The sequence below is a fragment of the Bactrocera neohumeralis genome, chromosome 5, assembly GCF_024586455.1.
Source record: "Bactrocera neohumeralis isolate Rockhampton chromosome 5, APGP_CSIRO_Bneo_wtdbg2-racon-allhic-juicebox.fasta_v2, whole genome shotgun sequence".
NCBI classification, from domain to species: Eukaryota; Metazoa; Arthropoda; class Insecta; order Diptera; family Tephritidae; genus Bactrocera; species Bactrocera neohumeralis.
This window is the reverse complement of record NC_065922.1, coordinates 60,879,413-60,895,639: the sequence shown is the minus strand read 5'-3', so window position 1 is coordinate 60,895,639 and position 16,227 is coordinate 60,879,413. Positions and strand designations below refer to the sequence as shown.

The 16,227-nt window shown below is 33.2% G+C and overlaps 2 protein-coding genes across 2 annotated transcripts; one reads left to right on the top strand and one right to left on the bottom strand.

Annotated features, from left to right (window-relative positions):
• Positions 1-1,471: 1,471 nt before the first annotated feature.
• On the bottom strand, positions 1,472-4,481 carry LOC126759488 (thymosin beta). The gene is made up of 4 exons (XM_050474323.1): positions 4,342-4,481; positions 2,478-2,615; positions 2,294-2,407; positions 1,472-1,769 (listed from the first exon to the last, which is right to left on the bottom strand). Exons 2-4 carry the CDS (start codon positions 2,605-2,607, stop codon positions 1,630-1,632), a joined length of 384 nt encoding a protein of 127 aa, XP_050330280.1. The 5' UTR covers positions 2,608-2,615; positions 4,342-4,481; the 3' UTR covers positions 1,472-1,629.
• A 4,442-nt stretch (positions 4,482-8,923) lies between these two features.
• On the top strand, positions 8,924-15,589 carry LOC126759424 (heat shock protein 60A). Its single transcript, XM_050474215.1, has 4 exons — positions 8,924-9,113; positions 13,347-14,717; positions 14,780-14,965; positions 15,027-15,589. The coding sequence occupies exons 2-4, from the start codon at positions 13,347-13,349 to the stop codon at positions 15,189-15,191; spliced, it is 1,722 nt and encodes a 573-aa protein (XP_050330172.1). The 5' UTR covers positions 8,924-9,113; the 3' UTR covers positions 15,192-15,589.
• Positions 15,590-16,227: the final 638 nt, after the last annotated feature.

Sequence of the window (16,227 nt, the reverse complement as noted above, 5' to 3'; positions counted from 1 at the left end):
ATAGTAAGAATTCCCAAAAAACATCCATTTAAAAAACACGGCAGTCGGTAAATCCACCCTCTACGGGGAAACATCCCCCAAAGGGGTTGAGCTGATCGATTTCGCCGGGTGCGGAAAAAATTTTTTCGGGATAGATTCCGCACAAGAAAATACATAAAGTACCGGGCTTTTCTGGATCGAAAATCGACCAACCAGATCGATTTTTTGATAGACGGAAGATCAGTCAGAGAATTTAAAAACATAGAGAAGGTGCAAATTGAATTCTGTATGATGTTCGATTACGGAAAGAGCTAAAATTGTGACACGGAATTTCACCATTCCCCAGTTTAGCAGAATTGAGAGGGCAAGGCAGAAATATGGGGCGTCTGAATTAGGGAGAATGAATAAAGAGAAATGTTTTGAAGAAAAATATGAAAGTCAACAAAGAATGTAGAGAAGCATTCTCTAACACATGGGGATTTGTACATATAAACCCTTTTTTTTCGAAAAATTGAAAAATTATAGTATTTTTCTATGTCAAAAAATGGTTAAATCGGACCAATACTTCCCCTAGTCCTCATATAACAGGTGGCGCAAAAATTACCTTCCGATGTTTTTTGGAAAAAGAAAAACTTTTTTAAAAATTTAAAAACTTTGATCTGCTTATGGATTAGTTTCACTTACGTTTTTTAAATATTTTTAATCAAGTCAAGAATATAATGTCATGTAAATGGCCGCCGCCACAGTTGTCATTTGAGCCCTTTTCCATCACTTTGGCCAGAACTTCCGGCGACAGGTCCTCCCACTCTTGACGGATATTGTCTTTAAGAGCTGCAAGAGTCTGAGGCTTGTTGATATAAACCCGCGACTTCAAAAAGGCTACAAAAAAAGTCTGGAGCGGACAACTCAGGCGATCTTGCTGGCCAGAGCAAATCGTAAAAACGGGAGATTAGGCGCCGATGAAATACATCCTTCAGCATATCGATTGTGGCACGCAGTGTAGCGTACCATTGTTTATTTACGTGTATTTCGCATGTGTTAACCACACAAATGTCAAAACAGAACTGACATTAGAGGTCAATTGCAAAATTTATAGCATCTTCTGATCATTTTCTGACTTTTTCGCCACCCTGTACGGAGTGACCTCGTACCGCAAAGCGAGTTACCCCCATGAAAATAAGAAAGCGTGTTTTATTCTTAACAGTTTATCTTTGTACATAAAATAGATAATTTTTTTACGAAAACTTGCTCTAGCCTCTATATAACTAATATCAGGATTTTCGAACACCCAGCATACTTTACTCAATATGATAGATTTTACCCCTTAAAGTAGTTCCCTGGCTTTGATTCTTGCAAGTTGCAAAAGTATAAAATGTTCGGTTGCACCTGAATTTAGCCCTTCCTTTATTGTTCTAAATATATAATTATTTGAAAGTATGTAATATTCTACAGATAACCATTAACCCTTGTTAACCATTCATACACAGATGAATGTTTTTTTTATTATTTTTATCTTTTATTATAAATATGCAAAAATTATAAAATTCTTCTCACAAGGAAGTGTCTCTTTCAATAATATTTTATATTAGGAATGAGTAATAAAATAAGCATTCAATATAAAGTTATATGAATGCTTCATCGGATATTCTTTTAAGCCTTCTTTTCTTCTTCAATGACTTCCTTCGTTGGTAATGGATTTTTCTCGCACGTTTCAGTGTGTTTCAACTTTTTAGAATCAAAATTTTCAATGCCAGCAATGAGTTGATTCTTTTCCTTTTCTTGATCGATTGCTGAAAAGGTTACATCAGATTGTTTGTTATTAATAAATAATAAGTATAAGTAGAATATCAAACACTTGTGTGTTAATTTATGCAATAGTGGAATGTATAAATAAAAAAACTGATTTGTATAAAATAATACTATAAATACTTATAACGCCTTTTTTCGTTCAAACCTAATTCTTCTTCTTTATTGACGTAGACAACGCTAGTCACGAAAAAATTAGAAGTTACAAAACTTGTAAGTCTGAAAACGAATAATTATCAAATCTTTACGAAATAAATAAGAATTGCGACCAACACAACTCATTTACGAGCACTAAACTAATTACATTTTTCGTAATAAAGCAGCCGCAGCCAACAGAAATTATAAAAGTGCTTTGTTTTAACACATTATTTTGAAGGATTGTTACATAATATAAGAATACTAAACTTGCCTTTACCTGCAACATAATTTGTAACCTATGTGCATATGCAAGTGTTATATGATCAACAATTGTAATTAAAATATTTTATGAACCACTTAAATAACTTACCTTCCTTATCCGGTAGGGGGTTCTTTTCATTAGTTTCAGTGTGCTTTAAATTTGATGGATCAAAAGTTGCAATGCCAGAAATTAAAGATTGTTGAGTTTTCTCGGCGGCCACATCTAATAAAAGTGGGACAAAGCAGAAACATAATTAATTTTTCGATTATATATTTGTTTATTAATATTTTACCTTCGGCAGTAGGAAGCACAATTTTTTCATGAGTACTAGCATTCTTTAGTTTATCAGTATTAAAGCCTTCAAGTTGACTTTTTAAATTCTCAGCTACTTTTGGGAGGTCTTTAAGTGCAGGCGATGCCATTTTTTAATCTAAAAATATCAAATTATTCGAGTTGTTTAAGTCTTTAATTCATATTTAAAAATATCGTAATAGAGATTTCAGTATTAACTAGTTATATTCCAGTTAACTGTTATTAATTAAAAACCTATATGGCAGTATACTTTCATTTGATTCTATGATGGAAATAAATTGCTAATGATAAAGTTAAGGTCAAGCAAATAGCACACTTGGTCATAAGCAACAATGAGCGCTTATACAATAGACAAAAATCTTGAACTCCCTCTAAAATGGCTTGGTCGCCCAAATAGCACATTTTTAGAAAGTTAAGATTTGTTTGCATAAAAATTATAAGGAGTGAATTTTTATTCCTAATTAAGGTTGTCTATGATAAAGTGATTTATTTCGAGTGGAAATGGGCAGCGGTAATCACTGTAGTCGGGAAAGACTACTTGAAGACGTTTAAATGAGGCACATTTTAGAGGGAGTTCAAGTTTTTCAAATAATACTAATTATTCGTGAATTTCTATTTGCTATTTTTTTACTTAAATGGATAAATTAATAAACAAGTAATCATATTTCAATCTCTTTTTACTCTTTTAAAGATCTTTGTCATTTATGTACTTATATTAGCGCTTATTGCTTCTTATGAATAAGTGTACTATTTATTTGCGTGACCATGGCTGTATAGTAAATTCCGTTCAATTTTCAAAACTAATTAGCAACTTTTTATTTGAGTTAAATTATATAATTCAGTATTTTTGGCAAACATAATGTCATAAAAAAAGTCTAGGTATAAAACTACCTATTTACAAACTTAGGATACATTTTTCTTAATTCGAGATGAAATTTATAAAAACTAATTATACTGTATATATTTCAACCGAATATTAAAAAAAAATTACGATCCACCATACGAATATGTAATCACCGACTGTTATCAGCATCAACTTCGATAATACGTGCAATTGTGTTTTTCTTCATATTAAATATTGATGACTAAGAATAAGTCACTGCATTTATTTTGCCTTTTACAACAAAACACATACCTAATTATGTATGCATATTTAGTATATACGTATCTACATATGCATGCTGATAGATACATACCTTTTACATACATACATATGAATATGGTAAGCAATAAAAGTTTAGTTATATTTATTTTTCAATTTACTTGATATTTCTGTTTTTTTAAATTACAATAAATGTAACAGTAAAATATAATCTTCAAACTGTTAAGCTGCTTAATACCATGATTATTCGATTTCCTTTGTTTCGAAGAACGTCCGTCCTTCTCTTGAGCTCAACGATTTTTTACACTTTATGAGAAAAAAAAAACACAACAAAGCATATAATTTAATAGACTGTTTCCGTGGTCCAATTGCAATTCCAATTAAATTCTAATTTCGTCGTGATATATGTACATACATACATTTTTGGTAATACTTTGTTTGCGGCTACATATAGCAGATGTACATTTGTATGTAAATACAAATATTTCATAAAAGTACGCTAACAATATAAATGTATGTATGAAGTTTGAATGTATATAACTCAACCTTTGTAATAAATTTTATAAATGAAAATAAAATAATAAATATATTCACTATAAACGTACATTATATATGTATGTAATTCAAGTTACTTATGTTTATACAAAAGCGTTTGTCATTTTAAAGAGAAACTAAAACGCCGGCAATAACTAATTTCTACCTATTTTAAATTACATGAAATATGCTTAATGTAATTACTTACAAATATAATTCACTTGCTGTTTCAAATACTATGACAAATTTGAACAAGTTGTTAACTTTTTGGCCACTCCTTTATTAAAGATTGATTACTCACGTCTCAATACTCCAACTTCAAATTGTACTTTATGAAGAAATTCAAAAAAAAAAAAGCGAAAGCATAAATGGTACTCTTCCTAATGGTAAGGAAACATTCCCCTTCGTCTTATCGGAAAGGCGGCGAAACCCATCACACGCATTTATACAAAACATTTGCATATCTTCTGTGGACATAAGAATTGTATTTGAAATGGAGAGCACTGGCGTCTTTAAAAAGTAATTCTGAAATTACTGTGCTTTTGAAATTTTATTCTCGACAACTTTTCTCTGTGTAGTATAAATTATTAAAATAATTGAATACAGATATAACAAGAAATAACATATAAATTATTTGTATTTTAACCTGTGCTTAGGCAGTTGTTATTGATGACAACTTATTCAGCAAGTTGGGACTAAAACAATGGCATTGAAAAAATATTCTAAATAATAAAAGAATATAAAAAAATATATATAATTTCCGACAACTTAGGGTTTTTGAGATATTTGCATTTAAAGCTCAAAAATTCAACTATTTGAAGTGCGTGTCTCATTTTACACTTGTATTTTTATCTTTTATATTCACTAATACTTCACTAATTCGTTTCTACCCATTTATTTTATATTTAATAGGGCAAAAATAGCTTTTATTTAATATTTAACTTTTGTTCAATTCTTTTTGTTCACACAATAACAAAAGGGTTGCATTCAAACAAATAATCAGTGTTACCTTATCTATATTTTACAAAGGAACCAAAAGAAATTATATACTACCCCAATGGCAGGAAATAATTTACATATTATTAGTTTCCCGCGTAGATTTTCCTCCTGCTTGGAGGCTTTCGACCGCCATTCAAAGAAATAATCCTGGTCGGTTGAACACAGGGATGCCTTCGGTCTTTTCGCATAGAACTCCCTCTTGCGTTGGCGGTCTAAAAAAATAAGCCTGGTCGGCCCACCACCGAGGCGTCTTCAGTTCTTTCGCGCACAAATCCTTTCTGCGTTGGCGGTGCTTTAAAAACAAAACCCTGATTGATCCCTGGAATTATCAAGTGAAAGGAAATTCTGAAAGATTTTGAGTTACTCATAACACGATAATGAATATTGTATCTTCTTATTCTTCTTCTTTATTGCCTCTGCTTCCCTCGGCGGGTACTCCGTCGAATACTTTCAGAGCTGGAGTGTTTTCGTCCATTCGGGCAACATGACCTAGACAGTAGCCGCTGTCTTTTAATTCGCTGAACTATGTCAATATCGTCATATATCTCATACAGCTAATCGTTCCATCGAATGCGATATTCGCCGTGGCCAACGCGCAAAGGACCATAAAACTTTCGCAGAACAAGGCAAGAGTTACCCTGCGTTGGATTTCCAGGCTGGCATTGTTTCCGGTATTTACGCTGGTTCCAAGATAGACGAAATTATCTACGACTTCAAAGTTATGACTGTCAATAATGACGTGAGAGCCAATACGCGAGTGCGACGACTGTTTGTTTGATGATAGGAGCTATTTCGTCTTGCCCTCGTTCACTGCCAGACCCATTTGCTTTGCTTCCTTGTCCAGTCTGGAGAAAGCAGAACTAACGACGCGGGTGTTCAGGCCGATGATATCAATATCATTTGTTGACACACAATACGCTCTATAGAACCTTATACGCGATGTTTAGGAGGCTTATCCCACGCAGATTGTGGGATCTCCCTTTTTGTGGATTGGACAGAGCACACTTAAATTCCAATCGTTTCAGACGGGTATTTGCTATTCGAACTTCTTCATGGTCGGGCATCAACGTCTGCTCCATCGTCACCGATTGTGCACAGTATTCTTCGGTCTTGTAGCCTTCTGTTAGCCGCCGCATTTTTTCGTCGTTGTCAAGCTCTTCATACTCACGCATTTCGGCCTCTCTCTTTTTCTGTTTGCAAATGCGGCTCGCTTCCCTCTTCAACTATCGGTATCGGATAGATCTGATCCTGCACGTGTTGTGGTTGATCGTAACGTTGCGAGATAAGCAGTCTGTTTTCTCTCCGCTGCGACACGGCACTCCTCGACGTACCAGCTGTTCTTTTACATTCTCCGAAAACCAATGGTTTCGGTTGCAGCTGTACGTAAGGAGCCATCCCACAGTTCTCTCGTTCTGAGAAGAACAAGAGTGAAAAACTGTCAAATGGCTTGCAAATTGTAAACAGAAAAGTAAACACTTTTGTAAATTCGCAAAATATTATTAATTCTTTCGATTTTAATGAAAAATTTTAGTGAAGCGATTGAATATTGTTGAGTGAAAAGATTTGAATCATTTCTAAATAAATATATCGGCCTATTGATAATAAAATTGTCTATTAAGTTGTGATTCAAATGGAGAAGACGTTTCTTGTGTTGTATATAAATATATACATATATTATAAATTCAGATGAATCAGATTTATGAAATTATGATAAAAGAATTGTGAAATTATTAATTTAGTATTAAATATATCAATTCTTTTGCAAAATAACACCCATTTTTTGGCAACTTTTAAAATAATTATAACAACAAGCCACTGCACATTTCATTTTAAAAAATTAATATATTTATGCTAAGAAATTTAAATAAATACAACAGTACACTTACACTGGTTTTCTTCATTTGAACAATTTCCACACATGCTACTCTATTTATTGTGGATGTGCCTAAAACTAATTATGTACATATTTTCTCGCAACAATATTCTAAACATTCCACTGAAATTTTTCCTGCAAAGACGAATGAATTAATATTATTTTGGGAATTTCAAAATTTCTGTTTTTCTGTTTACAATTTGTATGCATTTCTATGCTTTTTCTTCTCAACGCAAAACTGTTACGTCACGAAATTGTTGAGCAATGTATTTGTTTTTGTAAGAATTGTCAAGAGCTAAACCGAAAAAAACTAACTGTAAACTAGTGCCGTAATCTTGTATTCTATCATTCTTGGTATCAGGTTATCTATGAAGAAAAGAATTTGTTCAGCTTCATGTACTGAACACATGGAGAGCGACAGACTTCAAGCGACATCTCTTAAATATTAAAATACACACGTTCCTATGGACATAGTTATTTAGACAGCCGCACGACTACGCGACAGCAGGCTCTCAGTTGTCGCTCTCGCTAATTTAAAAATATTTTTAATGGAGAGAGGAGAGAATGCCACTAATATGTAAAATGTAAAATTATTCAAAGCTCTAACAAACCTGACGATAGCTCTGTTTTATCATTTGTAATAACAATTAATAATTTAAAACAAATAAATTTACCTATTACTTATTTTTTGCTTAAAAAATTTCACTTTGAACAAAATATTAAAATTTCATTGAAGTTAGTATGGTTAGTACGATATTGTGTACATACAAAATGGGCAGCTGTGTTGTTTTGTGTACATGCCGGCCATTGTTATGTCGCTGCCCTCTTACAAATGTTTATGTTCTTGCATTCTTCACGACGCCATTTACAGTTCAATGTCGTACAGTCATGTCGTGTCGCTCTCTAAGTGTTCAGCACATCACGATCGAGTAAACGGTATGGTTCAAATCGTATCATGTCAGTTCATCGCCTTGCGACGATTGATTGAATCGAACGAATATGTAACTGTTGGTAAGCTACGAGTACAGTAAATTTTCTGCTGGATTGATTTGAATAATGTGTGGCAAAACATGTATAAAATTTCAATCATTGAAGTATGAGTATGAATCATTTACAGGTGTTTTCTCCTAATGCGAAAAATTCATAATGCGAACATTCATAAGCTGATCGCTAGTGATTCAAAGTTGTTCTCTATAGCTGATTTGTAGACAAACGGTTCGATTCGTGTACATGAATACTCGATTATGAACAAAAATTTATTACTCGTTGCAGATCTCTGATAGATATGTATGTATATTATATCTCATCCGATACAAGGGAAAGCCACATAACGTGACTGGAGTAATGAAGGTAAGTGTATTCATAGCGGATGCGTCTCCCTGGTAAGTAGACTTCTTCTTCGCGGAACCGACAGATACCTTATCGCTGCTATTTTAGCCAGATTGTGATCCTTATCGTTTCCCTCAATACCCTTGCACCAACGGATTTGTTCTGGATTGCAGTACCTTGTAGCTGCAGCATTAAAATTTTCTGTGCACTCCAGTATCATTGCCGATTACATTTAAAGCGATACCTGGAGTGCAGATTGACTGTCGTTATAAATAACAATTCGTTCTCTTAAAAGTTTTAAGCAAATTTTTTAACTCTGCCGATATTGATTAATGACTTCCATAAATACATAATTTTATTTTCACGGTGCTTAAATATTAGCGATTAAAAAAATATATGAGAATTAGCGAACAAAAAATGTGTAAATTAACTCAATTTCATTCATTCTAATATCTTTGGTAATTTGAGTAAATTCCTATAATTAGCAAAAACTGTATTGTATAAGCTCCTTGTAATTGTAAATTTCCATTTTTTATGTTAAGCGAGAGGGTTAAAGTCGATTATTAGTATATAAAGAGTGTGGTTATCTCTAAAAAACTTTACTCCATTCGTCGTACTTTTAATTCGAACGTGGTGTGCTCAGATTTTTCTGGTTGTCTTAGAATTTTAAAGCATTTATTGAGTTTTTGTGTTTTGCACGTTTTAGTGTACTGACATTGGCATTTAATACTTCTTAATAAATACTTTGAAAGCTTATTTACGACAGAAAACAAAACAACGTAAGTAAAATTATCTTATAAGAATTACATAATGTGGACCGGTATTAGCCGGCGAATATCTGGAATATTCTAATTAGTTTATATTCACATGGAAAATATGTATGCATAAGTATATTGTTTATTTAGGAGAAAATATCTTCCATCCATTTAGTGCCGCAAGTTGTAATAAAAATTAAAATTTTTAAACTTGTAATGAAAATAACAAAAAAAAAGAAAAGAAATTGCATATGAGTTGACCTTTGGAAATTTAAAAGATATCGAAATTTTAAATGCATTAGTAAATAACATTCATCTAGTTTCAAAAGTGGGGAGCAAATATGGAAATGTTCAAACTATGTTGTGAAAATATATGTTAGTCATGATTGTAAAAGCACGTGCATATACTTGTTAAACTAGTTGGTCTTAATATATATTATTAGCTTGCGTAAAAATTCTGGCAGAATTTTATATAATTTAAAGTCGGATTTATGGTCAATAAACCAATACATTAGAGAAATAAAATCATAACTATAAATCCGACTGTCTTAACCTCAAAAAATATTGCTTAGATCTTAATTTTCTAGAAAGATTTATTGAATGTATGTGCGTATAATCCTATACTAATATAGAAGGCATAGTTGGTTTCATAATATTTAGTATAAATTTCATTAATTAAAATAATTTTTGGGCATTTAAATTGGCTGCGATTTAGAATAGCATCCCCCTATTTCAGGGTTGAAATGGGTATGTAATTAAAGTTATTTTTGCTGATTGAATATGAGAAATGCACCGCGACCTTTGGTCTATTGTGCCCTCTCCTAACTCTCATAGACTCACCTAGCTCCAGCGCATTGATGAAGTTCAATACACTTCCGGGCGCTAATGAGGCTATGCGATCCCTATCCGGAAACATTGATCCGAGGGCCTTAGTCCTGTGTCTACAGACTGCTGTGCAGTCGATCAGCAGGTGCTCCGGGGTTTCAGGCTCCAAGTCGCAGAACCGGCAGTTAACGCAAGAGAATAGGCCCATGTTGTACAGATGCCTATTCAACCTGCAGTGGCCGGTATACCATGCGACCAGTAGCCTGAGTTTGTTCTTGGGGAGGTTTATTACAACCTTGATTGTGGATATAAAAGTTAAAAATATAACTATAACATTCATTATAAATGGGATAAACACGCATTTTAAATAGTTGAATTTTTGAACTTTAAATGCAAATATTTCAAAATTCTAAAAACAGCGGCAACTATATATGTATATTTTCTAAATCTGGAGGACCTCCTCTATATATACATACCAATTTTAACCCCGAAATCGGATCTAGTGCTAGTATGCAGCTCTAAAGAAATCTAGTACTAATTTTTAATAAATTTTTTCAATAAAATGCGAATATGGCAAACCTGGTTTTGCGAAGAAACATCAAATAAACAATTGTTTCTTGAAGGAAATTCAAAGTAATCGTTAAGCTCATCCCAAAATAGTTAAAACCACCATTATGAAGTATATGCTTAGTATCCAGCTCTCAAGAAATGTAAAAACTTCATATAAAAAACGCTTAAGAAACGGTCAAGAAACTTTTCTGCGATAAATTTACTTGTGCTAGTATGCAGCTCTAAAGAAATTTAGTAGTAATTTTTAATACTTTTTTTTCAATAAAATGCGAATATTACAAACCTGGTTTTGCGAAGAAACATGAAATCAACAATTGTTACTTGAAGGAAATTCAAAGTAATCGTTAAATTCATCCTAAATTAGTTAAAATCATTATGAAGTATATTTCATTTTGAAATGTTGTATAAAACTTACCAATCATCAACAACATTCCTTAAATCGCAATGAAAATATGTATGTTATACAAATACATACATACATACACTAGGCGTCAAATGAAAGTATAAATGTAGTATATATACTGGCAACCTCAGATCATTAATTTACTTCCTACATTTTTGCTTAAGAATAAATTCATAAAGCATTTTATGTAGAAGAACCGTTATGTAAATAAACAGTTGGAGTAATATTTACACGGCTGGGATTTAGAATAGCATCCCCGGATTTCGGGAATAAAATGGGTATCATTGGAAAGTTGCCGCTGACTTATAGTTTTAAAGATATTTGCATTTAAAGTTGAAAAATTTACAACGTTTACATTGATAATTTGTATATTGTGAGTAACTTTTTCACTTATATTATGCACTTTTCACTTACTAACACTTCACTATAACGTTTCTGTATATTAATTTTTTAAATTTTTGTTGTAAATAAAGCTTTATTTTAATTATTTTATTTAAGTTACAATTCTCTGCATTTGCACAATAAGAAAAGGGTTGCCATGGTTATTTTTTTTGGAGCGCGGCGCGAAAAAATTACAAATTATCAATGTAAAAGTTGTCAATTTTTCAACTTTAAAAATGCAAATATCTTTAAAACTATAAGTCAGCGGCAACTATATATATATTTTCGGGATCTGGAGAACGTCACCTTTCCAGTGATACCCATTTTATCCCCGAAATCCGGGGATGCTATTCTAAATTTTAACCATTTACACTTATTATTTAGACGAAAAAAATATTTACTGCATCGGGGGTGATTAGTCTTCGCTGGTGAGACTATGAGTGCGCGTCAAATGAAAGTATAATTTTAGTTTTGGTTAATTTTTTTCAAGGTAAAACGGAATTTTACTATATATTTAATACATTTGTATTTATTAAGGGAATTTATGTTATGGTGGAAAAAATTTTTTTTTCTGTTCTTAGTAAAAAATATAAAAAAATTGAAGAGAATCTGATCTTAATTGTAGAAGATGGGAAGAGGGGTGAAACGTATCAAAAAAATTTATGAAAAAGATTCCATTTCGATCAGAGAGGAAAGAAGAAAGATTTTTGAATAATCCAAGAGAAGAAAGAAGAAGCAAGACTCAATACGGTGGAGGTCCAAAGTCCAAAATTTCTATACACGCTGAGCGACTTGTACGAGAAAAGCTCCTGAAAACCCTGAAATTTTATCACGGCAGTTGATTAAAAGTTTGGGTTTGGATGTTTCCATTAGTACATGAAAAGAAAATTACAAACATCTGGTTTTAAAAACTATATCGCAAACAAATGACCTATGTTGCCCATTTCGAGTAGGAAAAAAGGACTAGAGTTTGCAAAACAATATCCAAATATGCCAACCATATTTTGAGATAAAGTAATTTGGTCCGATTAATTCAAATTCGAGCTAAGGTGTTAAAAAACACGTAAGGGAGTGTGGTGTAAACCTTCAGATCGTTTAAAACCACAGTGCATACAATCATCAGTGAAGCATGGAGGATGTTCTCTCATGGTTTGGGGCTGTTTCTCAAACTTTGGTGTATGTAGTGTACTTAAATTCGATGGACGAATGATAGTTGCTTCATATGTTGACATTCTTAGCGAAAATTTTGAAATAAATGCGGAAAAAGTTAACTTGGGGTCGTTTATCTTCCAATAAGATAAACGCACATCTCGCCTGACTACTCGCTTTTTTGAAGAAGGCTTAAAGAAAAACTGGCCTGGCCAACTCAGTCACCGGATTTAAATCCAATTAAGCATTGTGGTTAATTTTTGATTCAAAAATACCAAAAAGCAGCCGTACAAACTTGGAAGAATTTTTCTTAGAGACGAAGCGTCAACTTGACATTATTCCAATAAAAATATTAAAAAATTTGGTTCGAGGCATGCCAAAACGTCTTCCTGCAGTAATTCAGAATAATAAAGGCAATATTAATTACTAAATTTACTTTTAAACCAAACGTTTCGTATTTTTTCAAAATTTATACTTTCATTTGACCACTTTTATATAAGAGTCCCTTTTTTAAAGTGGAACAAAATTTTTTCCTTTCTATTCCGGAAAAAATTTTTTTTAATATATAATTTCTGAAAGCTAAGCGTTCATTCTGCGCTTCGTTGTTTCAGAATGAATTGTCACGGAAAGCGAGGAAAGTTTTGTGTGAATGGGCTTTTACTCTTTCAATTCAAGTGTCAGGATAGTTGTGCATCTCTATATCTCTGATACCAATCGCCAAAATTAGAGTCGTACTAAATCATTTGTATATTATTGACTTACATTATAAAAATAAAAATATAAAATAAATTGCCAAAAATTTTTTACACAAAATGTAATTTTTATTCATTTCTGTCTTGATTATTTTAAAAGAGTACTGTTAACTGTGTATAGCTAACAAAATGTATGTATATGTATAAATGTTATTGGCTTTTCTTTGTTTTTTTTAGATGCTTCGCTTACCACTCAGACTTGCTCGCGCAAACATTCAGCGGCAATTGTTTGTCCGCAGCTATGCAAAGGATGTGAAATTCGGACCCGAGGTGCGTGCATTGATGTTGCAAGGTGTTGATGTTCTTGCTGATGCTGTGGCTGTTACTATGGGTCCAAAAGGACGTAATGTTATTATTGAGCAATCTTGGGGTTCACCAAAAATAACCAAGGATGGTGTAACTGTTGCTAAATCTATTGAGTTAAAGGATAAATTCCAAAATATTGGTGCAAAGCTGGTTCAAGATGTTGCTAATAATACAAATGAGGAAGCTGGTGATGGTACAACCACAGCTACAGTTTTAGCGCGGGCAATTGCTAAAGAAGGTTTTGAAAAAATCTCCAAGGGAGCTAATCCTGTTGAAATCCGCCGTGGTGTTATGCTGGCTGTAGACAATGTTAAAGATCATTTAAAGGCAATGTCCCGCCCAGTTAGTACACCAGAAGAGATTGCGCAAGTCGCAACTATTTCTGCGAATGGAGACCAAGATGTTGGAAATCTGATTAGCGAGGCTATGAAAAGAGTTGGTCGCGACGGTGTTATCACAGTTAAAGATGGCAAAACATTATCGGATGAATTAGAAGTAATTGAGGGCATGAAATTTGACAGAGGATATATTTCTCCATATTTCATCAACTCCTCTAAGGGAGCTAAAGTAGAATTTCAAGATGCTTTAATTTTGTTGTCTGAAAAGAAAATTTCTTCAGTGCAAAGCATTATCCCCGCACTTGAATTGGCTAATTCTCAACGTAAACCGTTGGTCATAATTGCTGAAGATATTGATGGTGAAGCCTTAAGCACACTTGTTGTGAATCGACTTAAGATTGGTTTGCAAGTAGCTGCCGTCAAAGCACCAGGTTTCGGTGATAACCGCAAATCTACACTTACTGATATGGCAATTGCATCTGGTGGCATCGTTTTTGGTGACGACGCAAATTTGGTTAAACTTGAAGATGTGCAGATAAATGATCTTGGCAAAGTTGGTGAAGTTGTCATAACCAAGGATGACACCCTACTGCTTAAGGGAAAAGGCAAGAAGGAAGACATTAGTCGCCGTGTTGAACAAATTAAGGATCAAATTAATGAAACTACATCTGAATATGAAAAGGAGAAATTGCAGGAACGTTTGGCGCGTCTAGCTTCTGGAGTAGCATTGTTGCGTGTCGGTGGATCAAGTGAAGTAGAAGTAAACGAAAAGAAGGATCGTGTAAATGATGCCCTCAATGCTACTCGCGCTGCTGTAGAAGAAGGTATAGTTCCTGGAGGTGGTACTGCTCTATTGAGATGTATTCCAATTTTGGAGGGACTAAAGGGATCTAACGAAGATCAGGTTAGTAACATATGAAATAATATTATATTTTTAAATTTAAACTAGTATATATAATACCATAGAATATGGGTATCGAGATTGTGCGTCGCGCTCTTCGAATGCCTTGCATGACAATTGCTAAAAACGCTGGCGTTGATGGTGCAATGGTTGTAGCTAAGGTTGAAACAAAAGAAGGAGACTTTGGATATGATGCACTTAAGGCTGAATACGGAAACTTAATCGAGAAGGGCATTATTGATCCAACGAAGGTGTGCCACATATTATAAGTAAAAACTATAAAAAAGTATTTTACACTCTCTCATTTTAAAGGTTGTTCGCACTGCTATCACTGACGCTTCTGGTGTAGCTTCTCTTTTGACCACAGCTGAAGCGGTTGTTACCGAAATTCCAAAGGAAGACGCTGCCCCCGGTCTTGGTGGAATGGGCGGTATGGGCGGCATGGGTGGTATGGGTGGAATGGGAGGAATGATGTAAAATCCCTTCTATTATAATTGATTTCCATTGTTAAATATGTTTACATGTTATATATGTAAAATAATTATAAACTAGTTTTAAATACTGACCAATTATAAATTAGTGTCATCGAATTGCTACTGTTTGTTTATAAGTTGTTCTGAAAATTTATTAAAGGATTTAGAGTGGAAGCAAAGCTGACTAAAATTCCATATGCCTCATATATTGTCGGTAATAAAATGCTTACTTAAGTAGAAGATAAGGTTTTGCGTCTCACCAAAGAAAAATTGAGAAATCGTGTAAATTAAAAATTTTTTTATTGCATTTGGAACCGGCTGATTAATAACTACAAACAAGAATACAACTTGAATTCAATTAAAATAGAGAAAAATAAATAAGAATTGTGAAAATAAATTTAATTCAAGAGTTTTAATATAATACGTATCTACCAGAGAGCTGCAACGAGTATGATTAAATCAGAACAAACAGTCGTGCCAAAAACAATCAAATCAATTCAATTCAAAAACATATTTGATCAACTCGAGTACCCGCCAGCGTCAACTGATTTGATGCAAAATGAACAATCTGTTCTTCGGCAATCACGATCGAGTGGACGGTATGGCTGGCTTCGGTTCAAATCGTATCATGTCTGTTCATAGCATTGCGACGATTGTTTGAATCAATGTGAAACTGCGAGTAAACTACGAGTACAGCAAATTTTCTGCTGGATTGATTTAAATCATGTGTGGCAAAAACTGCTTTCAGCTTTGAAAATATGCGTACGAGTACGTACATACATTTTGTACATATATACATATATTTCAAATCATAAGAATTTGTTCAAAATTCATGTTTATAAGTATCATTTAAATATTTCTTACTTAAAAAAATAATATTAATAATAACAACATATACATAGCTACTGTACAAGTATAGCAATTTGCGTATACATGGATTATACTGATTGTTGCTACTGCACGAAGCGGACGCACCATGTGAAACCGGTAAGGTTTAATATCCCAACAAAAAATCGCATTGACAATTGCATCGTCAAGGA

Excerpts from the sequence above, each read along its gene's own strand:
- LOC126759488 (XM_050474323.1), bottom strand. The coding sequence starts at position 2,607 with ATGGCATCGCCTGCACTTAAAGACCTCCCAAAAGTAGCTGAGAATTTA. Across the intron at positions 2,408-2,477 it reads TGTGCTTCCTACTGCCGAAG|ATGTGGCCGCCGAGAAAACT; the intron begins GTAAAATATTAA and ends CACTTTTATTAG. Across the intron at positions 1,770-2,293 it reads CCCCCTACCGGATAAGGAAG|CAATCGATCAAGAAAAGGAA; the intron begins GTAAGTTATTTA and ends TAACCTTTTCAG.
- LOC126759424 (XM_050474215.1), top strand. The coding sequence starts at position 13,347 with ATGCTTCGCTTACCACTCAGACTTGCTCGCGCAAACATTCAGCGGCAA. Across the intron at positions 14,718-14,779 it reads AGGGATCTAACGAAGATCAG|AATATGGGTATCGAGATTGT; the intron begins GTTAGTAACATA and ends ATAATACCATAG. Across the intron at positions 14,966-15,026 it reads GCATTATTGATCCAACGAAG|GTTGTTCGCACTGCTATCAC; the intron begins GTGTGCCACATA and ends CTCATTTTAAAG.